At 41.2% G+C, this 25,551-nt stretch overlaps 1 protein-coding gene across 1 annotated transcript in view; it reads right to left on the bottom strand.

Moving 5' to 3' along the window:
• Window positions 1-25,551, bottom strand: part of CLYBL (citramalyl-CoA lyase) — a 601,457-nt gene that overhangs the window by 56,055 nt on the left and 519,851 nt on the right. Inside the window, exon 6 of the mRNA XM_082244507.1 lies at window positions 19,435-19,602. Within this exon, the coding sequence (XP_082100633.1) occupies window positions 19,435-19,602 (168 nt within the window). The remainder of the gene's footprint in view (window positions 1-19,434; window positions 19,603-25,551) is intronic.

Below are 25,551 nucleotides of genomic sequence, written 5' to 3'. Positions count from 1 at the left end.
GTTTCACAACAGTTTTTCCCCTTGCATGTGGAACGGTGTTCTTGTATCCACCACCAGAGAAGCTACAGCAGCTTTCCTGATAGAAACATATTCTGTATATGTATTACTTATTGTTATTACAACTTCAGCTTGGGCATAAAAGAATGCTACCAAAGAAAAATCACAAGCATGATGATTAGTATGCATAGTTTATGCATGAGTATTACGTTTATGCATGTAAAAAAACTTTTATAGACAGTACAACCCACACCAAGATCCCCTATTATGACACGACTATGTGAAATGTTATTAACCACTTGCCGACCAGTCACGTTGACCGTACTGCGGCAAAGTGGCTCGATTCCGTCCAGCGACGTAGACCTACATCGCTGGACTCCTCCCCCTGTAGGCGGCGCTGGCGTGCCGCCGGAGTCGCGCTCCCGCTGTTTTCAGTCACAGCAGGGTCGGGCCAGGGGAGGAGCAGCGGCGATCGCCGCTGCTCTTCCCCGATCGTCGGGGAATCGAGTTTGGAGATCCACCCGCTTGTGTAAACAGAGCGGGCGGATCTCCTAAGTGACAAGGAGTGACAGATTGTAGTGTTCAGCATAGCTGAACATGTGATCTGTCCTTGTGTCACTCAGATACCTCCCCCCGCACACGTTAGTAAGCACCAGGCATATATTAACCCCTCCCTCTCCAATAAAATTAACCCCTTCCCGGCCAGTGTCATTTTTACAGTAACAGTGCATATTTATAGCACTGATTACTATAGAAATGTCACTGGTACCCCCAAAAGTGTCAAAAATGTCAGTCAAGGGTCCGATCTGTCCACCGCAATGTCGCAGTCCCGCAAAAAAAATCGCAGATCGCCATTACGCGTTAAAAAAAAAAAAACACCAAAAATGACAGAAATCTTTCCCTTAGTTAGTAAACGCAATAACTTTTGCGCAAACCAATCAAAATACGCTTATTGTGATTTTTTTACCAAACATAGGTAGCAGAAAACAAATTGGCCAAAAACTTAAAAAAATTTTGATTTTTACATTTTTTTGGGGGGGAATTTCATATAAAAAAATGTTAAAAATATTGTTATTTTTTCAAAATAAACGCACTTTTTTTGTTTATAGCGCAAAAAGCAAAAATCGCACAGGTGATCAAATACCACCAAAAGAAAGCTCTGTTTGTTGGAAAAAAAGGACGTAAATTTTGTTTGGGTACAGCGTCGCACGACCGGGCAATTGTCAGTTAAAGTCGCACAGCGCCGAATCGCAAAAAGTCGCCTGGACGTAAGACAGCAAAATCTTCCGGTGGTAAAGTGGTTAAAAAGCAATTTGTTAAACAGGTCTTAAGATTTAGATGAAGGTCAGCCCACATATTAGGAGCCATTAATGCAGAATTCATGTTCCCAACCCAGAAACAGTACTGTTACAGTATGTATTATTTATTACCTTAATATTTTACAGAAATGCACCAAAAGCAAACATAAAACAATGGCTGGCTTCGAAAGTACAAAAAAAAGAAAAGCTGGCCAGCTATTGTATTTTGACAGCTGGCACTCACGGCTGTCAAAAAGCCCAAACAGGCGCTGTTCAGCTGACAGTTTTTCCCGTGGCTCCTTTGACAAAAATTTACTAAACAATCAACTTTTTTTTCTAGACAGATGGTGTCGATAGAGGTACCCATGGCTCAAATTTCGACCAATTCTGTGGGAATTCAGCAAGCCGATTCAGCATTTAGTCTATACTACTTTGCTACAAAATTGTGCAAAATCATCATTAGATGTGTTCTGCTGTCTTGTTTGTTTATAGCTTACATTTGTATAGAATAAAATGATAGTTCTAAAAAAGTAACTAATTTTGATATAACAATGAGTGGCCTTGAGTTTTACTAATAATTCTGATTATAGAAATCAGTACAATGGATATACTATTGCATATCTGCTTTTATTTTGTCCAGATCACTTTACAGATAGTTACCCAACAGCACAATGTAAGAGATTCATGTTGACAGAGAAGCCTAAGGTTCCTTATTTTAAAATAAAAGGAGTTTTTAGTAGAAGGAATAACTAAAGCTGAATTCCAAGCAGATATAAGAAAATATACATTTCAAATATAATTTGGTTTATGTTATGCAGAGATCTGCTGCCCTCTATTGTCTGTATTTGTGAATACCTGTGATTTTAGTGCTGGTTCACACCAGTGCAATTTCTGATGCGACTTGAGTTGCACAGAATCGTATGTTAAGGAAAATTAAGGAAAGTCAAGGAAAGTCAAGGAAAATCACATTATATTCAATGGAGGCTGTTCTCATCAATGCCACTCAGCATAGTGCAATTTTGAAAAAGGTCCCTGTGCTACTTTGATGCGATTTACAGTGCGACTTGGCCCCATAGAATATGCAAAAATGAAGCCAAGTCGCATCAAAGTCACAGTACATAATTGCACTGAAAATCGCAGCAAAATCAAATCACAGTAGTTTGAACCGAGCATTAATATTACACGGTTAAATATGTATGCAAATCCTGTCACTAGAAGACTGGGTTAAAAAAAAAAAGAGGGGCTTTTAATGACTACATGTCGACACATACAGGAGCTATTGCTGCATTTCAAGGTCATAAACAGAGATTATTAGGTAATTGTTCCTGTGTTTTGGCTGTTTAACTGTAGCTGCCCATACCTTCTTGATTTGAATAACAGATGAGTCTCTCTCCTATTGTTATTATCTCACATGCACAGTGCCTGATAGCTAAGTCTCTGCTACTGTATGTGTGTAGTGGTCACCTTCAAGTATATTAGAAGGTGAACAAGTTTATATGCAGCTCCTGTTATTGTAGTTACCCTGTCCCTTCTGGTCTGGGATTCTATAGCTAGTTTTAGCTCAGGGCTCAATAATCAGCACAGGCTACAGCCATGTTAGACAGCCAATGGTCCAGTAGGTAGATAGAGGTCCGGTTGCATGTCATTAGAAGGTACTAGGGACTAAGAAGCAGAGTAGATAAGCGGATCCTGAGTCACAGTTGTGACTGTGAATAATTGTTCTCCCTATCTCATCATGATTGGTCATCACCAAGTTGTAGCTAACTGCTACCCTGTACCTGGGTGTTAACCGCTATGCTAAAGTGTTCAGAGTCCAAGTCAGAAATACTGTTTCTACCCTCAAATTAAATTTGAGTGACCCAAAGTTGCCAGAGCTTTGGAACAAGAAACTGACACAGTAATTGTCAGATTTTCCACAGGTGTTTCCTACAGATGGTATGGATGTAAGCTGTGCTAAGAGTGCTCAATACAATTCAAGAGAATTCAGTAAGAGACCCTAGAAGATAACACCAAAAGATGTGGATGAGCTAAAACAGACACAACATCAGATGAATGACCAGGGGATCATTGTGGATAGTAAGATTCCCTATGCCTCCCCTATTGTGATAGTGAGAAAAAAAATTCGGATCCATCCTTCTGTGTGTAGATTACAGAACTTTGAATCAGAGAGCAATACCTGATTAGTATACATTTCCCAGAATTGAAGAAGCACTGCAGAAAGTTGTTGGCTCACTGCGGTCTGGATACCACTAAGTTACCATGGCACCTGAATACCAGGAGAAGACGACTTTTATATGTCTGTTGGGCTTCTATCAATTCACTCACATGCTACAAGACATAAGAGGTGCATCTGCAATATATCAAAGGTTAATATAATGATCTAGTACCCAGGGAATGTCTTGGGCACCTCAATGGCATTATTGTGTTTGGAGCTGCAAAATAAGAGCATAAAGCATGACTCATGCTAGTATCATATTTCCTAAATAAAAAGGGGCTTAAATTGTCAGCAGACAGTGCAAATTGTGCAGGTCATCAGTCACCTATAGGGGTCACATTGCTCTGCTGAAGGAATGGCCATTGATCCAGCCACAGTTTAAGAAGTGGTGAACTGGCCTGAGCGTCCTAATATTACAGAGTTATGCTCTTTCCTTGGATTTTGTGGATACTACTGCATATTTGTAAAAGGCTTTTCTAAAATGGCAATAGCTCTACATGACCTGCCAAAGAATGATGTGTACAGTCAAGGAAATCAAAAGACCTATTTTAAACGTCCTCGTGTGAAGAGGATTTCACTCAATTGAAGAAAAAGCTCACAGAAGCACTAGTCTTAGCATATGATGATGCTAAGACTCCATATGTACTCCATGTGGATGCCAGCTTTGAAGGATTGAGTGAAGTGTTGCACCAAGAGTACAACCAATAGCTTTCATCAGCAGAAGCCTCACTACTTGTAAGCGCAACTATCCAGTCCACTTAAATGGGTCATCATTGATAAGTAACAATTACCTATATGGAGCTACATTTGCAGTAAGAATAATAATAATTCTTTGACGTATATCCCAACCACAGCCAAATTGGACATCAATGCTGCCTACCCTGCAGCACTGGGGTCTTTTGAGAACTGCTACTTATCTCCATAGCAGATTTTCAGGAGTTAAAAGGCTGACCCCCCTAAGTGGAACTCTGTATAAAGCAATGTGTATTAAAGCCCAAGAAGTGTTGAGTAGGGCTCTACCAACCAAGTGGGGTCAGTTCCTCAGAGATTGTGAGAAGTTTAAGATAGACAAGAGACTGCTGTATCGTGTGGTATTGTATCATGACCACCCTAGGGAACAACAACTGTTTTTCTCATATGGTTTCCAAAAAACGGTTTACAGAAGTCTGCACGATCACCATGGGCATCTTGGACATGAGAAAGCGTATGGTCTAGTTTAACCACTTGCCAACCGATCTGTATCAGTTTTACTGCTACAGGGCGGCTGCTGTGTGCTGGATCACATATATATTCGCGATCCTGCACTTCCAAGCAGGGGGTGCAAATGGGCACCACCGGCTGCTCACTCCCGCTGTAATTATGCAAAGCAGGCCAATCAGTGGGTACCGCAGATTCAATGTCTGCTGGCTCCCGCCGATCATCCTACATAGAGGCAAAATGGCAGTCTGCCTATGTAAACAAGGCAGATTGCCATTGACAGGAGGGAAGGCATGGATTCTGTGTCTCTGCAAAACAGGGACATAAATCCATGTCTTCTCCTAATAAAAGCACCTCCCACACTGTAATGAAACACAGGCTAGGCATCGCCCCTGATGTTAACCCCTTCCCAGCCAGTGTCATTAGTACAGTGACAGTGTATATTTTTAGCACTGATCACTGTATTAGTGTCACTGGTTCCCAAAAAAGTATCAAAAGTGTCAGTTTGTGTCAGATTTTCTGCTGGAATATCACAGTCCTGCTATAAGATGCTGATCGCCGCGGCATGAACATGAGGACATGTGCCTGCAGAGCTCCGTGATACCCACTTTTCAGCATCTACAGCAGCTGACCTGGGAGACCTTGCTCCACAAATATGCCCCCCAAGCGATGGATGTCCCCACAGCAACAGTGGACCCCACAAAGCCGCTCTGGATTCCTGGATGCCTACTTTACAGAGACCCGCCCAGGCCCTCCAGGATCATCCAAGATGGCGCCGGGCGAGCATCCTCGTACTGCACATGCAGCACCGCCAATTACTGCTCCACAATCCCCTCTGTCATTGCTTCCTCTCCCACCTCACCCTCTTGCTCAGACAGCCAGGACCTGCAATGCAATCTGATGTGGGAGAAGTCCTGGACGATAGGGACCTGTGATCTTCACATACTATCCCTCCCCACTAAGGCTGATCTGGAGCGGTTTGCCCACAGAGTAGAGAAGGCCCTGAGACAGGATATAGAAGCACTTCAAGCAGACACAACACATATTGGGGTAGAGTTGAGGCCCTGGAAACACAGTGGGAGGATGTCTCACCCACCCTGCAAGCCCTCCCCGAAAGATGTAAAACGCAAGACCATTGGCTTAACTCTTTATTGAACCAGATGGATGTTTGGAGAACAGAAGCCGCAAAGTTAATATCCGCATTAAAGGCACTACCAGAGGCCACAGGCACCCTGGGACATAGTCCCCTCCTTGCAAGGGGTCTTTAAACAAATTCTGGGATGTGAGGCTCCTGACCATATTGAAATTGACTGCGCTAAGAGGATCCTCATAAACCGAGAGATATAATTTGCTAACTCCACAAATACTCTCTGAAGGAGCAGATTATGTTCCATATCAGGGGTGTTCATCATGTGGACTTTGATGGAGCAAAACTGTCCTTCTTCCCAGATGCACTCTGATGCAACGCTGAGCCCTCAAACCACTGCTTGAAGCCTTACAGGATACCAAACTGGTATACAAGTGGGGGTACCCTTTTCACCTGTCAGTGACCAAAGAAGGCCAGCAATTCATCTTACAGAATAAGGATAATCTGCCCCAGTTTCTGAAACACCTTAACCTTCCTGCAATTGACATTCCAGATTGGAGGTCCTCCCCTGAGATCCCGCTTCCATCTAGTGCTCAGCCATGGCAACCCGCTCGACGCAGGAACCAAAACAGAACAGAAGGGACTCTCGTACGGCATCATTACCTACGCACTCCTCACATATCGAGGGAGGACCCTGAGGAACTATCCAGTACCCCCATAATTGAACTTTTAGGACTTATACCCCTTGTGTACTGCTGTGGTAAAATGTTCTACACACTGAGGTTGTTGAGTTGCACTCAACAGCGTGTCTTCTGCTGAGCCCGCACTGGGTGCCGCGTCACCTACCCCCAATAGGCCAACTCCTTGGAGTTATGTCCCCTAATTGGGACCTCATACTGATCACTGACCCCCCATTCTTCTTTTGGCCAGAAGGCTGGATGGAGGCCCCTGATTAGAGGAGATTGGATACTCGGATATTTTCTCTGAGCTTTTTTTTTCCCAAATGTTTTCAAGGTTTTTTGTTTTCCTGGTTTTTATACATGTTTTCCGTTTTGTCAGCACTTAAAGCCCTATGGATCGGTCTGTTGCAGGTCACTCTCAGCTCCTGTTGGTGGGCAACATTGTCTTCCACACTCTCCCCTGCCATGGCTTCCCTGAAGGTTGTATCATACAATGTCCGCTGTTTGAGATCGCCTTGTAAAACGCAGTTGTGGCTTGAGACGAGGCTTCTGTGGGCACATATCCTTCTATTGCAGGAGACTCGGTCCCTCACCTACCCCATCACCTATATACTCAATGGTATCTTAGCAACTCTGCACGTCCTAAATCTGGAGGTGTGGCTATAGCTACACATAAGCAATGCAATTTTGGTATGAAAGAATATATAGCTGACCCCAACGGCAGATTTCTTTTTTAAGGCACCATTCTAGAACTTAAGTTTAAGTTTGTAGCCGTGTACACGCCAAACACACAACAACTCACCTTTTTGGACTCTTAGCGATACTATCTACTTTTCGAGAAGGCCAGTCGATCTTGGGGGGCGAATTCAAGGTAAGTCCTGATCCTCAACTAGACACGCCCTCATGATATTGTGCACATTCCTTCGCTTTCCCCTACACTCCTATCACCTGATTGACTGCTGGAGATTACTCCATCCTACTGACAAGGATTTTTGTTATTAATCAGCTATTCATGCTGTTTACACCTGAATAGACCTACTGCTGATGGATCAATATTCCTTGGAATTACCTTATCTGACCATGCCCCTGTCTCCATTTCCTTACACCCGCTGTCCTCTGACAGGGGGTCATGGACTTAGCGACTAAACAAGAAGATTCTAGATGATGCAGGGGCACTAAAGATAGTATCAGATACGATATCATTGCATTTTAAAGAAAATTCCACAGATGATGTAGGATTGGCCTCCATCTTGGAGGGTCATAAAGCGGTGGTTAGGGGCAAATTAATTTCCCAGGGCTCCAGACTTAAAAAGGCACGCAAAGGGGAACTTCAAACACTACTGATGAAAATCAGATCAACGGAACTTAGACACAAATGCAACACTACCCCAAATTTAGCTGCAGAACTCCAGTCCCTACGTCTGGACCTTGCCAATTTGTTGGACGCTCAGATTCTAGCTGTTTTCCACAAATTCTATGAATATGGGAATAAATGTGGGAAGTTGCTTGCTAGAGCTCTTAGGCAACAATGAACATCAGGACACATTCATAAAATCCACACGGCAACAGGCTTCCCGGTCATTCACTCTTCCAAGATAGACAAGAGGAAGGTTTGGGGCTTTGAGTGAGGTATGGGACTAAGGATGACCATATAACAAAAGAGTAAGAGAAGTACGTGCATAATTAAACAATACACCTGAGATAACTCAAAAGGTAGACTGGTTTAATCATATGCAAAAGATGGTAAAAAAAATAACATGATAAAGACAGTGGATTGCGTAAATGTGGTCCACAAAGACCAACGCATGTTGAAAAATATACAATAATGAATACAAATGTGAAGACAAAAATTGTTGTAAATCATGATACAAATACATAATTCGTAAAGATTGCATCCATACATGCTCTACGCGTTTCGTGTTTCTACACTTCTTCAGGAGCTGGTACAATCGATAATCTACAGAAAAGATATATATGAAAGTAACAATGCATATACAAGTATAGACACCCAAAAGGGCAATGTCCACTACAATGCATAAATAGCTTACAAAACAGTCCAAGCTGTTGCCCCTTGGAACATGTGATGGGGGTTTTTTACTGATTTGGGCTTCTTTTTTCTTTACTTTTCTACACACCCTTGGGCGCTTATACCCAGTATTGTTCACTTTACTTATACTCAGTATTGTTGCAATCTCTACGAATTATGTATTTGTATCATAATTTACAACAATTTTTGTCTTCACATTTGTATTCATTATTGTATATTTTTCAACATGTGTTGGTCTTTACGGACCACATTTACGCAATCCACTGTCTTTATCATGTTATTTTTTGCCATCTTTTGCATATAAATAAACCAGTCTACATTTTGATTTATCTCAGGTGTATTGTTTAATTATGCACATACTTCTCTTACTCTTTTGTTATATGGTCATCCTTGGTCCCATACCTCCCTCACTCAAAGTCCCAAACCTTCCTCTTTACCATCTCCCCAGTGCACTCCTAGCCTTAACAACTGACCAGAAGGCTGAACATACTTAGCAGTACCTGGAAGAGGCTCACTCCTCTTGGCTCTCCGACCAGGTTAGCACCCAATTGGACTCACCAAATACCCTGACAGAATTAGCAGCGGTTATTAAGGACCTCCCAAAAGGGAATAGTCCGGGACCCAATAGCTTTACAAATGCCTACTAATGTACAGTACATTCCATTCACTTCACACTGCTCCCAGTAACTATAGGCTGATCTCGCTTCTGAACAACGATATTAAAATATTAGCGAAGATTCTTGCTAATCAGCTCAAACCTATCCTGCCTACAGTAGTTCACCCAGAGCAAACAGAGTTTATCATAGGACGAGAAGCCGGAGATAATTCTAAAAGTGCTATCCAGTTGATTCATTGGGCCCGGCTGCAGACCAACCTTCCACCCTGTCTCCTGCTCTCCACAGATGCTGAAAAATCATTCGACAGGGTGGACTGGACATACAGTGCATAAAATAATTGGTGCTACAGTGCTGCCCTTGTTCCCCCTCTTTTTTCCCTTTGCCCATTCCCCTTTTTCCCCTCCCCACTCAGTTCACTTACAATGAACATTTCCAGCTGATGGGTTATCTCTGTTAACGTTTTCCATTTCTGACATTTGAAAAGTGGCGTGGTATATTCCGAGGTATGCTGCCCTACTGATAGGTACGAGGCTATTTATTGCTGTGATACTTCATCTGCTATATCACCAGTTAAGCAGCTCACATGTCTTGATGCCCCCTTGTAGGATGGTCAATCGGACCTTTTGCAATGTAAAATGAGTATCACCTAATTCAGATAAATGGATACCTGGAAAACTATCATCTGCTTGTGCCTGCTTGCCTATTGTTTGTTTTTCTGCATATATATTGTATTTCCGATAAATAATGATTATTGAAAAAAAAAAGATGCTGATCGCAGGCAATAATAGTAAAAAAAAAAAAATGTAATAAATATATTCCATAGTAGACAGTATAACATTTGCGCAAACCAATCAATGTACGCTTATTTGGATTTTCTTTTACCAAAAATAGGTAGCAGAATACATATTGGTCTAAATTAATGAAGAAATTAGAATTTTTAAATTTTTTTAGTAAATGCGTTTTATAACAGAAAGTAAAAAATGTTTGTTTGTTTTTTTCCAAAATTGTCTGTCTTTTTTTGTTTATAGTGCAAAAAATTCAGAGGTTATCAAATATTACCAAAAGAAAGCTCTATTTATGGAAAAAAACGACATACATTTTATTTGGGTACAGTGTCACATTATCGCACAATTGTCAGGTAAAAGTAATGCAGTGCCATATCACAAAAAAATGGCCTGGTCATGAAGGGGGTAAATCTTCTGGAGCTGAAGTGGTTAAAATCATCTCTATTAGCCCAAGATGAGAGATACTGTGACTGGCCTACATAGATGTTGCCTCAGATGTTTGCAGAAGGAAACCCTGTCAATTGTAGCTGCTCCATTGGGGCATTTACAAAGTTTGGGTCCTATAGACTTAGGGGTTTATTTACTAAAGGCAAATCTACTGTGGACTACAAGTTCACTTGGAAGTGCAGTCGCTGTAGATCTGAGGGGAAGATCTGAAATGATGGGAAGCTCTGCTGATTTCTATCATCCAATCATGTGCATGCAAAAATGCTGTTTTTTATATTTTCCTTGCATGTCCCCCTCAGATCTACAGGAGGTGCACCCTCAGTGCACTTGTAGTGCACAGTGGATTTTCTTTTAGTAAAAAAAACCCTTAGTTTGTATAGCGTTTCTCTGTATTTACAATGATTCAAGAGGCATTGGAAATGTATTTGTGGTGACTGACAACTTTCGCTGATACACCCAAGCTTTTCCTACTAAGGATCAAAGGGTAGTCACAGTCGTGAGCTTGCTATGGGAGAAATATTTTATCCAGTATAGCCTACCCCACAGGTTACTCTCAGATTAGGGCAGATATTTTGAGTGCAAGCTAATTAAGAAGTTACAGCTACTGAACATTCACAAAAGTCAAACCACCCCTTATTACCCTAAAGACAATGCTCTTCCTGAGAGAATTATCAGGACCCTGCTTTATATGCTAGTTACCCTACATGCTGATGACAAGCATACCTGGAGCTGCAGGGTTGGATCATGGTTCATGTCTATAACAGCACCAGGCAGGAGAGTACAGGATTGCCCCCCTATTTACTGATGTTGGGGAAGAAGCCTAGCTTGCCCATTGACTGCCTGCTAGGAGTTTCCACTAATGGTATTAGTTATCAAAAGTTATTACCAATATGTGGCTCTTCTAAAAGATACCCTGAAGTCTACTTACAGTTAGCTGAAGAAAACAAAGCTAAAATAAAGAAAGGGAACACAAGAAGATTTTTTTGGGAGATATAGAGACTTGGAACCAGGTGACCAAGTGTTGCTAAGGAACTTGGGAGCATCTGGAAAGCATAAGCCGGCCAACAGATGGTGCGAGAAGATTTTTACAGTGGGGAACAGTATACAAGCTAAAGAGACCAGAAGGCAGAATGGAAGCCTGGCATAAAAATAATTTGCTGCCTATCCCTCAAATCAGTGACACTTCAGAGTGTGACTCATCCCAGCTTCAGTCAGATCTCTCATTTGTTCTTCCTGATACCCAAGAGAGTGAGTGGACTGTAGCTCGTGAGGCATCTAGGTCTACAGCACTCTTTCCTTCAAGAGAGCCCCCTGAATCCTGAAAGTTTGTGCCTCCATAAGTGAGCATGTCCAGTCAAGGACCTAGTCCTCCTACATAGCCAAAGCCATCCCTTCCTATGACTCATAGCCCTAGTTCAATGCTTGAAAACACAGGACAACCCCTGAGGGATGTGCAGAGAGTCAGAAATCCTCCACCCATTTTGACCTATGATAATTTAGGGGCCCCAGGTTTATCACTCAGAGACGCTTGTGTCATGGTTGGGTAGGAGCCGTCTCCAATTGAATCAACATGCTGCCTGTTCTCGCTTTACCTGGCATAGCAAGCAACAATGGGTAGAAGATAACGTGGTTTTCTTATGTTGCTTTAACGGGAAATAAAGATTTCACCAGGGGGAGTGTGTAGGGATCTACTTCTCTCTACTATCTGTATTTGTGAATACCTGAGCTTTTGATATTACACAATTAATTATGTATACACTTACTGTCTCTAGGAGGCTGGGTTAAAAACCCCAGAGGAAAGAAGTAGATAGAGAGGTTTTTGGAGATCACATATCCACAAATACAAGTTGCTAGTTATTGCAACAGAGTTTATATGCAGCTCCTGTTACTTTAGTCAATGCTGTCCCTTTTGGTCTGGGATTCTTTAGCTAGTTTTAGCTCAGTGCTCAAAAATCAACAAAGGCTACAGCCAGGTTAGGCATCCACCGGCCCAGTAAGTATTTAGAGGTCCAGTTGTATGGCAGATTAGAAGTTACTAGGGCCTAAGAAGAAAAGTGGATAAGCTGATCCTTAGTTCCAGTATTACGCAACAATTTCTGCTGATGAGAAGCTATGTTTCACACCAGTTGGACAATGGTTGGAGGATCTACCCATCATAACTGACTCTGTCTTCAGGTCTTTGACACCAAGATGGACACTGCATTATGATCATCCTCAGGGGCCCCTGCGATTGGACTTTGCTGCAACATTCATCTGGATGCACAATTCCACAGGACATTATCTGTTTTTATATTGTATATATGTATTATTATTAACCTCTCTTGTATTTTTTCCCTTACTGATGTGTATCTACAGTGGGTACGGAAAGTATTCAGACCCCCTTAAATTTTTCACTCTTTGTTATATTGCAGCCATTTGCTAAAATCATTTAAGTTCATTCTTCTTCCTCATGAATGTACACATAGCACCCCATACTGACAGAAAAACACAGAATTGTTGACATTGTTGCAGATTTATTAAAAAAGAAAAACTGAAATATCACATGGTCCTAAGTATTCAGACCCTTTGCTCAGTATTTAGTAGAAGCCCCCTTTTGATCTAATACAGCCAGGAGTCTTTTTGGGAAAGATGCAACAAGTCTTTCACACCTGGATTTGGGGATCCTCTGCCATTCCTCCTTGCAGATCCTCTCCAGTTCTGTCAGGTTGGATGGTAAACGTTGGTGGACAGCCATTTTTAGGTCTCTCCAGAGATGCTCAATTGGGTTTAAGTCAGGGCTCTGGCTGGGCCATTCAAGAACAGTCACGGAGTTGTTGTGAAGCCACTCCTTCGTTATTTTAGCTGTGTGCTTAGGGTCATTGTCTTGTTGGAAGGTAAACCTTCGGTCCAGTCTGAGGTCCAGAGCACTCTGGAGAAGGTTTTTGTCCAGGATATCCCTGTACTTGGCCGCATTCATCTTTCCCTCGATTGCAACCAGTCGTCCTGTCCCTGCAGCTGAAAAACACCCCCACAGCATGATGCTGCCACCACCATGCTTCACTGTTGGGACTGTATTGGACAGGTGATGAGCAGTGCCTGGTTTTCTCCACACATACCGCTTAGAATTAAGGCCAAAAAGTTATATTTTGGTCTCATCAGACCAGAGAATCTTATTTCTCACCATCTTGGAGTCCTTCAGGTGTTTTTTAGCAAACTCCATGTGGGCTTTCATGTGTCTTACACTGAGGAGAGGCTTCCGTTGGGCCACTCTGCCATAAACCCCCGACTGGTGGAGGGCTGCAGTGATGGTTGACTTTCTACAACTTTCTCCCATCTCCTGACTGCATCTCTGGAGCTCAGCCACAGTGATCTTTGGGTTCTTCTTTACCTCTCTCACCAAGGCTCTTCTCCCCCAATAGCTCAATTTGGCCGGACGGCCAGCTCTAGGAAGGGTTCTGGTCGTCCCAAACGTCTTCCATTTGAGGATTATGGAGGCCACTGTGCTCTTAGGAACCTTAAGTGCAGCAGAAATCTTTTTGTAACCTTGGCCAGATCTGTGCATAGCCACAATTCTGTCTCTGAGCTCTTCAGGCAGTTCCTTTGACCTCATGATTCTCATTTGCTCTGACATGCATTGTGATCTGGAAGGTCTTATATAGACAGGTGTGTGGCTTTCCTAATCAAGTCCAATCAGTATAATCAAACACAGCTGGACTCAAATGAAGGTGTAGAACCATCTCAAGGATGATCAGAAGAAATGGAAAGCACCTGAGTTAAATATATGAGTGTCACAGCAAAGGGTCTGAATACTTAGGACCATGTGATATTTCAGTTTTTCTTTTTTAATAAATCTGCAACAATGTCAACAATTCTGTGTTTTTCTGTCAGTATGGGGTGCTATGTGTACATTCATGAGGAAGAAGAATGAACCTAAATGATTTTAGCAAATGGCTGCAATATAACAAAGAGTGAAAAATTTAAGGGGGTCTGAATACTTTCCGTACCCACTGTATATACTACAGCCTAGTACACATGGACCGAATATCGGGCGGCAGTGACCGGTTCAATAGTACTGGAGTCAGTCCGACAGAAACTGGCCGAATGGGGCATTACCGAAAAAGGTCTGCCGATCGGCTCCTGATGGCTGAGAGCGCTGACCGGAGTGTTCTGGCGGGGGGCCGTCCCCCTGTCAGAACACAATAGCACAGCAAGGGAGATCGCTGTACTAAGGTTGGATAGTTAGTACAGAGGCTTCTTCTGAGCTGTCAGTTTTTTTTTAATTTAGCCCTGCTGGGTTGAACAAAAAAAAAACTGCTGATGTGTACTAGGGTTTATGGTTAATGTTATCTGCTGGCTGCAGTAGCTCTGCTTCTCTCAATTACTTTGATTAGGTACTGGTTCATTTTCCAGGAAAGGAATCTCCTCTTCTCACATATGCCCTGTCCTGGGTAAAAGCACTGCCAACTTTAGTATCAAACCCACTTTTCTACTTAATGAAGGTTTAGCACAATATCTTGTTTTGGGAGTGCCATTTTGCATAACTCTCTTCAAAAGAAGGCTCCATGTTATCGTTAAAAATTCCTATCTTTTTTTTTTTTTAGCTGATTAAAGTAAAGTAATTCTGTCTTTATTTTAGATTTGTGTAATCGTGTGTGCAGCGGCACTTTAAGTAGGATAAAGGAAGGTCAGCAATTTGAGCAATCAGTGCCCTGCTGCTTTGAATGCAGCTACCAGTTTACCAGTTTAGCAATGAGCACAGGGATGATCTTAGCATTGTTTTGTTGCTGCCTCATTGCCAGCAAGTAGGAGGCAAAGCCTATGGAAGCTGTACTGCTTAACTGCACTAGTAGTAAAGACCTACCTATGCCTGGATCTCCAGAGTAAATTGTTCACAAAAGTACTTTCAGGAGCACCCTGATGCATTTTTCAGTGCTGCTAAAATGTTCTTCATTTTAAGAATATATTATTTCCTATGAACTGAACTAATGCCCATTATTAAAAAAAAAAAAGTGAAACGGGGGGGATGAAGAAAGTGAAAACACCACCCAGTAATTGCCTAGAGGAACTAAATCCATTCCGAGCTGTGGCCCCGGCATCCTTAACAAGCAGTAAACAACATGGATGTTAAGGAGCAGGCGGCCGCCGCGTCCTTAACAAGCGATAAGTCATCGGTTCCCTGCTGCCAGCTGAATGTAAAAAAAAAAAAAGAATTATCAGCAATGAAAAATTAAGAAAAAAAAATGCCGTAGGGTCCCCCCAAAAATCCATACCAGACCCTTTGGGTCGGGTAAGGATTTAAGGGGAACCCCCACACCAATATTTAAAAAAAATTGGTGGGAGGTCCGTCTCAAAATCCATACCAGATCCTTATCCAAACATGCAGCCTGGCAGGTAAAAAAAGGGAGGTCGAGCGAGTGACCCCCCCCCCTCCCCCTGCTGAGCCATACCAGGCCACATGCCCTCAACATAGGTTCAAGGTGCTCTGCCTCCCCAAAGCACCTTGACCTCATGTTGATGGGGAAACGGGCCTCTTCCCCACAACCATGGCCAGTGGTTGTGGCGATCTGTGGGCAGGTGGCTTATTGGATTCTCTAAGTCTTCTTTAACAAGGGGGGCCCTGGATCTCAGCCCCCCTATGTAGTTTAAAAAAAACAAAGAGACAGTTTTTGACAAGTCCTTTATTAAAAAAGCAAACAAAAAAAAAATGTCCCCTAGTGCAGATCCATCGTCAATCACGATGCCCAACGCCACCGCCAACGTGAAGAAAAAAGAAAGCTCCGCTCCCACAGTCTGACCCCGCTAAAAAAACGAAGGGTTGGGGCCACTCGGTGACATCACTGGTTGGCCCCTTCCCTTAGTTAATTTAGTGATAGGAGGCGGTAGAGCTGTCAGGTGGCGGGAGCAGAGCTTTTTTTTTTTTTCCCTTTTTTTATTTGGGTTGGCGGTGGGCATCATGATTGGTGATGGATCTACAGCGGGGGACATCTTTTTATTTTTGTATTTTTAATAAAGGATTCATCAACTACTGCCGCCTGTGTTTTTTTTTTTGGGGGGGGGAGCTCTCCTGACGGAAGGTGAGGTAAATCTTCACACTCTTGAGGAGTTACAGCCTCTGCTTCATGCCTCCCATGCTCAACACTGCAGTTTCTCCCGCAGAACCCCAGATCACTACTATGTTCTATAGTGACAGAAACTACGGTGATAAATGGGGGACAGGCTGTCTAAAAGTGTCCAATAACAGTGGTGCCCCGAGGTCTTCAAAAGAGTGAAAATCTACTCTGCCACCCACACATGTGTGACACATAAGTATAAAGCTTCTTCTTCAACAAAGTGCTTTTACTTTTAGCTTTTAAGCTGACCATAATCTATTACATTTTTTATTTTTTTTTTTACAGATTTCATCAACCACACTATACAGCATGGGTGGATGAATCCTCTGCTGCAACTATTGTATTCTGACAGCTGCTGGTACTTGGCCGATGATTTTCCACCTGACTCCTTCAATTGTTAGGTGATAGAGGGCTGACAGGTCCACCTATTATGCGAATTCCTGATGAATCAGCTAAACTTCGTACAGTACATGGCAAACTTTAAAGCCGAAGTATCACATTTAAATTAGGTAAGGCTAAATAAGGTTCAAATCTAAATTTTGGTGTAAATTTGCACAATTAGGTAAGACTGAATTTTCAGATTTTTTTCATAAGCCAAAATGTTAAAGGTTCACTGCAATTCACTGTATGTACTGTAATACAGTGCCTTGAAGTTTTCCTCATTTTCTCATGTTACAAAAAAAACGTAAATGTATTTTATTGGGATTTTATGTGATGGACCAACACAAAGTGGCACACAGTGAAAGGAAAAGATAAATGGTTTTCACATTTTTTTTACAAATATCTGAAAAGTGTGGCATGCATTTGTATGCAGACCCCATTACTCTGATACCCGTAACTAAAATCTAGTGGAACCAATTGCATTCAGAAGTCACCTAATTAGTAAATAGAGTCCATCTGTGTGTAATTTAATCTCAGTATAAATGCAGCTGATCTGAGAAGCACTCAGAGGTTTGTTAGAGGACCTTACTGTACAAACAGCATCATGAAGGCCAAGGAACACACCAGACAGGTCAGGGCTAAGGTTGTGGAGAAGTTAAAAGCAGGGTTAGATTATAAAAAAATATCCCAAGCTTTGAACATCTCATGGAGCACTGTTCATTCCATCATTTGAAAATGGAAAGAATATGGCACAACTGCAAACCTACCAAAACATGACTTTCCACCTAAACTGACAGGCTGGGCAGGGAGGGCATTAATTGGAGAAGTATCCAAGAGGCCCATGGTAACTCTGGAGGCGCTGCAGAGATCCACAGCTCAGGTGGGAGAATCTACAGTATTAGTCGTGCACTCCACAAAGCTTGACTTTATGGAGAGTGGCGAGAAGAAAGCCATTGTTGAAACTGGGTTCACACTGATGTGGCCGCGGGTTTTGTCTGTGGTTCGGTGCATGTCTGTTCACCATTACAGGTCTGAATAAGGTCCGATTTTTTTGCCTGTATTCGCTCCTGAAACTGAGCCAAAGACACACAGAACCCTTTTCCAGTGCTCTTCACGGCCCCCCGGAGCTTGGTGAACAGGCTCCATTGAGAGCCAGTCACACTCTCCTGTCATGCAAATTGGATGCAGGGAAACCCGCATCCTACTCGCATCAGTGTGAACCCATCCTGAAAGAAAGCCAAAAGAAGTCCTATTTGCAGTTTGCGAGAAGCCATGTAACTTTTTGGCCTAAAGGCAAAATGCTATGCGTAGCATAAAACTAACACTGCACATCACCCACCATCCCCACCATGAAACATGGTGGTGGGAGCATCATGTTGTGGGGATGCTTTTCTTCAGCAGGGACAGGGAAGCTGGTCAGAGTTGATGGGAAAATGGATGTAGCCAAATACAGGGCAATCCTAGAAGAAAACCTGTTAGAGTCTGCAAAAGACTAGAGACTGGGGTGGAGGTTCACCTTTCAGCAGGACAACCATCCTAAACATACAGCCAGAGCTTCAATGGAATGGTTTAGATCAAAGCATACTCATGTGTTAGAATGGCCTAGTTAAAGTCCAGACCTAAATCCAATTGAGAATCTGTGGCAAGACTTGAAAATTTCTGTTCACAGACGCTCTCCATCCAACCTGGCAGAGCTTGAGCTATTTTGCAAAGAAGAATGGGCAAAAATCTCACTCTCTAGAGGTGCAAAGCTGGTAGACATATACCCAAATAGATTTGCAGCTGTAATTGCAGCAAAAGGTGGTTCTACAAAGTATTGACTCAGGGGGGCTGAATACAAATGCACGCCACACTTTTCATATATTTATTTGTAAAATATTTTGAAAACCATTTATCTTTTTCCTTCCACTTCACAATTATGTGCCACTTTGTGTTTGTCTTTCGCATAAAATTCTAATAAAATACATTTACGTCTTTGGTTGGAACATGACAAAATGTGGAAAATGTCAAGGGGTATGAATACCTTTTCAAGGCACTATACATGTACATGTTTTTGAAGAACCCCTGTGAGATATAACTTCTTAAATTCAAATAATGACATTAAAACATACAGCACACAATAAAGCGGGGGGGGGGGGGTTAATAAAGCTGCTGTGCCACTTTTCTGGCATTAATCCAACCTGTTAAGGTATTGCAGCAAATTCATGGAGCATATGCAACACTTCTGGTTCTGACAGTATCTTCTCCACCAAGTTGAAATGGGTCATGGATTTTGCCAAAGTTTCTTGTGTGCATTCTAAAAGTGGTGCAGCATTAGCCACATTCAAGTACTAGATCTAGACAGGTAGATGAATCTGGTGCATGCTGCACCACTTTTACAACTCATGAGAGACACTTTTGGACAATCTGTCTGCGCCAGTCTTTATGAACTGCAGAGGTCGTTTTCATACTTTATCAAATTGACAATCCCCTAATATGATTCTCAGGATGCCACCCTTTACTCTGGTTTGCTATTCCACCATTACTGTTAACCCACAAGTCATTAAACAATAGAAATACTTCTTACTTCTATATAATTATAAAAAAATACATACCAGAAAATCCCATCAGGGCTCCTTCCCTTGCCTGTCTCTGCAGCCCTTCGCCATCCTTGTAGTCTATGTAAACAAGATCAATGGCTTGCAGTCCAAATGCTTTGGCAATAACAATAATCTTCTGCCTGGCATACAGGACATCATGAGTGTCTTTGCTGCTTGTTGCACCTTTAAAATATGGATATGCAAGCATTAAGGATCAGCGTTAAATATACTTGGAAGGTACATTTTACGATACACTGTACTAATCTCAAAATAGCCGATGCGATAAAAGTAGGCAAATCTCAGTCAACTTTAAAAAAAAAAACAGATTTCAAATGAACTTACTAAATACACAAGCATACATTTTGGCAATTCTGTATTTTTGACATTGATAATGATTAATAACAGTCATCTTACATGTACTTGACATATCATAGCTAAATGTCTATGAGTGAGCTTTCCATCATCACAAATATAACAAATTAGAACTACAGTAAAATATAGTCTGAAATACAATATTTATGACACAAATTGAGAAGAATCAGCAGGTGCTTTGGATAATGTGCCCAGTGTGTGTTTGCAGGCCGCACATTTTAATCCATCATTCCTATATACTGATCAGCATATGTCTCTGATTCCCCACAATCACGCATTCCACAGAAAACAAGGCAAACTGCAGCAAAATACAAGTAATAAATACAATGACATCCTAGCATTGTTAATTGGCAATAATATAACACAAAACATCATTAGGTATTATGTTTGACAACTGGAATAAGATGGAGGAACTAACTTGAAACTATTTGTACATATGAATTTAAAGTAATTTAGTTTTGTGTAATGAAGCCATGCAGACAGGTGGCAAAGCTTATAGACATGAGATAACAATGAGCTGATCTAGATAGTTCTTCTGTCCATGGTAGTAAGCAGATGCTCTCTGAACGACAGTTCTTGGGAGGAAATAATGGATTAGAAAAGTTATAAAAACATTACTCTGGGATAAGGGGCACTGGCTGTGCTGCTCTCTTCCTCCCCTCTACTTTGTTATTTAAAATACACCAGCAAGGTTGGCAGAGCAGATCTTGCAAGTTTAAAGAGCACTTTGCAGCTCTAATATTTTTGGACAGCCTTAGCTTCAGGGAAAAGCTTAGCACTCAAATCAGCAAACAACATAGATGTTTGAACACCAAAAGCAGGTAACAGGTTGTGGCTCATGATGCCAAAATAGATTTGTACCTACAATGGAGGACTTTCTACAAAGCGAGAAAGCTCAAGAAGACCATCCACTTCTACAGAACAGTCAATGACTTACTAGAGCTATCTTAACCTCGGCCAAACCAACACTGAACCCATGATCCTCTTAGTTCTCTACTATGATTATGAATGAGGACCACAATTTCTGTCCAGACAACTGGCAAGGTTTTGGGGCATTTATATTGCTCAGCTGACTGCTTTGCACATTCAATAGGCAGCATGGTAACAAGAATTTGTTACTATTTTCCTTTTAAATAAATCAATTTATTGAAATAACAGCATGGAAACTAGACTGTGGAGTCTCCTGATATCTCATAGCCCAGGACCTAATGAGATGTTGCTGAGATTACAATGATGCTGAACTCAGTCCCTGATTAAGGTATAGAGGGCCTTTGCTCTCAAATTTAACCCCTGTAAGGGTTTTTCAAGAAGAATGAGACCTAGTGTGGGACTGATAAAAACAGAGGATTCACAGGGGTAGATTTACTAAAACTGGAGAGTGCAAAATCTGGTGCAGCTGTGCATGGTAGCCAATCAGCTTCTAGCTTCAGCTCGCTCAATTAAGTTTTGACATAGTTACATAGTTAGTCTGGTTGAAAAAATACATTATTAAATTAGTCCCTGCTGCCTCCTCTAACCTTGTGATTTACTACAAACTCCCGCTTACACTGCAGTTACACAAGTAGCTACATCAACAGTTATTTTTCTTTTGGGATAAAGGTTTTTCATGTATAAATAAAAGCTGATCATTGTAAGCATTCCTGTCAGTGGTAAATGGGCTGTCTAAACACTTTAGCTGCTACATTTGCAGGAGAGCGTGTTCTGTTAGGAAAACCTAAAAAAGAAAGCTAATGCAGTCATCAAATCTAAGAATTGGTAAGCTGCGATATAATAAATGTTTACTTTTGGGTATAAAAGTGCTTTAACCCTCCTAATGGCTGAATACACTGCATAGGGAGTTTTACTTATTGCAGAAGGGCTATTTTTCGACACAGAGAAGTCTCAAATGTGCTCATAAACTGTTTGCTGATGGCATTTTTGTTAGTTTTGCTCAGCTGAAAGAGGAATACTCAGTTTCCAATTCATGACATTATAAATGCTGTGGTGACCCAATATGGAACCTGAAACAAAGTGCATCTGAATATGTTCTAAAGCTGGTCATGTATTATAAAATTATCTTATTCAATTTCCTTTAGATTTACCTTCAACTATGTAGTGCAAGATTGCATACAAACTGAAAATGTTTAGGCTTGACCTCATATTATATAGTTTTGGTAAATCTAAAGGAAAATTGTTCAAGAAAATTATATCATGTATGGTCAGCCTAAAAGACAGTATTCCTCTCTCCTACCCAAAAGCAGACGGTCTCTACTTATTACTCCTTTTTATGATGGTGAAAAACCACTTTAAATGACATCAAAAAGAAGAATATTAGGCATATACTTTAACCTTCAAAATGCACATGGAGTTGGAAGAGACTGTATGAGACTTTCTGCTCCTGGTGATGTTGTATAGGAGCAGAATAATGCAGTATAGATCCTACATTGCACGTGCTACGCGACAACTAGATTATGTAGTATGGTCTTTGTGACAGATGATCTCTATTGTAAAGAAAGGAAGAATCAGCGCAAGATTTCTAGAATTGGTGGACCATAAAACTCTGATAAATAGATAAAAACTACAACTGATGGATTAAAAATATATAGATAAAAACAGTAATAAATAACAGTAAATAATCCTCTTCTATACAGAAAAACACAATAAATGATGTGTAAAGTGCAAAAGTGATGAATGAAGTGCTCATGTGCTGAAGGAATACTTTAAAAGTGATGATCATAAATCACAATAAGACAAAGTGAAGTGATCAATATAATAGAAAAAGTTCCAAAAGGAAGATGGTGAGATGCAGCTATCAAATAGCTGTGAAGTGAAAAAGTGAAATACTGTAACACCAGGTTGCACAGTGATAGTCTAAATAACTGAATGAATAACCAGTGGAAATGATGAAATAAGTGACAGTGCACTAAAGGTGCCCACTATAATCAGATAGGCTGAATGAATAACCAGTGGAAATGATAAAATAAGTGACAGTGCACTAAAGGTGCCCACTTTAATCAGATAGGCTGAATCAATAAGGTGCCAAATATAAATCAGTAAAATTTAGAGGATTTGCAGGGTAATTTATTATACCCAAAACGCTCTATTGAGTGTTAATGGAGGTGAGCGGCCATTACACCTGATTGTGGATTCCTAGCTCACGAAACATCGCACTGGGTGGTCACCAGAAGTGTCCTATGTTATTTCATCACTATTGAACTGTTTCATCATCGCCAATTTTGGCGTCTTTTTTGCACTGGTTGCACTTTTTTGGGACTTTGCGATTTTTTAGCGAATTTTATTGATTTATATTTGGCACCTCATTGATTCAGCCTATCTGATTATAGTAGGCACCTTTAGTGCACTGTCACTTATTTCATCATTTCCACTGGTTATTCATTCAGTTATTTAGACTATCACTGTGCAACCTGGTGTTGCAGTCGTTCACTTTTTCACTTCACAGCTTTTTGATAGCTGCATCTCACCATCTTCCTTTTGGAACTTTTTCTATTATATTGATCACTTCACTTTATATGTCTTATTGTGATTTATGATCATCACTTTTAAAATATTCCTTCAGCACATGAGCACTTCATTCATCACTTTTGCACTTTACACATCATTTATTGTGTTTTTCTGTATAGAAGAGGATTATTTACTGTTATTTATTACTGTTTTTATCTATATATTTTTTCTCCATCAGTTGTAGTTTTTATCTATTTATCAGAGTTTTATGGTCCACCAATTCTAGAAATCTTGCGCTGATTCTTCCTTTCTTTACAATTGTCTTTAGTATGTGGTATGACACTACTGAATTAGCTGCAGAATTCTGGTGCTCCATTTCTTCACTATTTCTTCTCTTCACTTCCTCACTCATTTACCTATTGGTAGCGCATAGGTCTATTTCTTTACATAGAGTTTATCTCTATTACTTTTGACTTCTACTGCTATCAAATCCTATGAGCAGAGTGCGGGGGGGGGGGAGGGGGAATTAATGCTGTGTGTGTCTATAGACGCATACACTCGGTTCGGAAGTACACCCACATGTGGGCTCCCATAGCACACAGCCTGAGGAGGAGTGGAGAATGCCAGTGGGGGACCCCAGAAGAGTAGGTAAGGGACCGCAGGTAAAGATAACATTTTTATTATTTTAGAGAAAAAAATAAATAACTTTACAACCACTTTAGGTTCCCCCGTTTGCTTCCTTTAGACCAATAAAATATACAATTGAAAGCCTTCTGTTATAACTCTTCCATAAGTTAAAAAAGAAAAAACACTTGTTCAACCTGCCAGAAATTCAGTGATCTTATATGTTCCTATGCACTGTTCAGCGTTATCAGCCCTGACCAGTTCACCTCTCTGTCAACTAAAGAACAAGCTGGCGAAGGTTAAGTAAGCTACAAAACAATATATTTTTTTCATGGGTTTAGAAACATTGTAACTACCTCCTGCCAGGCCTACAGTCAAATGACGGCCGGACAGGTGCACTGTTTTTCCGGGAGGATGTCATATGACATCCTCCTATTCGCACGCCTCCTGCATGCTCTAGCGGCCACACTGTGGCTGGATCCGTCACCCACTGTGTCCACTGAACACAGCGGATGATGGATCATTGTATCGGGCTGGCCCGCTATGACCAATCAGCGATTACATGTCAAATATACCCAATGAATAGCTTTCATTCACAGTCATGCATTGTGTACTATTGTGATCTCTGTAATTGGTCACAGGGATCGCAGCACACCTGTACCATGTGATATCATAATTGTACATAATGGCACACGAATGAGTGCCATTCATAAAAATGATTGCTTATAACAGCGGTGATCACTGTAATACGCAATCATAATGTAAAAAAAATAAATAAATCTGGATCACCTCCCCTGAGTAGTACAGTGTCCCTATGGTAACACTGGACTGCTCTGGTTAAATTATGTTAAAAAAGAAAGAGAAATTGTTGGGAGAAAAAAAAAATATTCTTTTTTTTTTTTTACATACTGTCACTAATCAGTATCCCTGATCACTGCCTAATTAGTCTTATGATGATGTTGTACTGAACTGATGACAATATGTAAAAAAAAAAAAAAATCGAAAAAAATCCAACATTTACATTTTTTTAATTTTCAAAAAAATTTACAACTTTCAAAAACTCACCATGCCCCCATTAAATACCATGGGGTGTCTACTTTCCAAAAAGGGGTACTTTGGGGGGTAGTGAAGAAATCACAGCCCTTGCTGAAGAAGTCACAGCCCTTAGCGCCGAGGTAATGCGTACAGGGGGGCAGAGCCGTGCTGCAGACATCACTCCCTTCCCTCTCTCGCTTGGAGACTTGTTTGTTTGCCTTGCCTGACTCCATTGAGTGTATTGTGAGTACCCCTTTCTTAAAATAAACGTTTACTGATTGATTTATAGACAGAGAGCACTAGATTGTGTTTGTTTTCTGTCCTCATATTCATCCGGTTTTATGGATTTATGGGCTTCATGATCCTGGACTCGCCTGAGATATCGTTTTGCTGGCTTTATATCACCCCTGCAGGGGACTGCTGTTTCTGACCCTGGGTGGCTTCTGGGTCAGATACTGAGGTGAGAGGCTTGTATATCTGGTGGTGGATCCTTATAATCACGGAGGTGTCTTTTGGAATGAATTGATCACAGCACTATTATTTGTTTTTACACGTGGACTTTATAATATTTACCCTAAGGGGCTTATCTAGCACTATTATCACTTATTTGGAATTTATGGACTTTTTTCACATTTTCTTTATATTGTTGAACCATATTAT

The sequence above is a fragment of the Pelophylax lessonae genome (assembly GCF_965119305.1).
Source record: "Pelophylax lessonae genome assembly, chromosome: 2".
Classification (NCBI taxonomy): domain Eukaryota; kingdom Metazoa; phylum Chordata; class Amphibia; order Anura; family Ranidae; genus Pelophylax; species Pelophylax lessonae.
The sequence above is the reverse complement of the archived record's forward strand: the minus strand, read 5'-3'. Positions and strand labels throughout refer to the sequence as shown.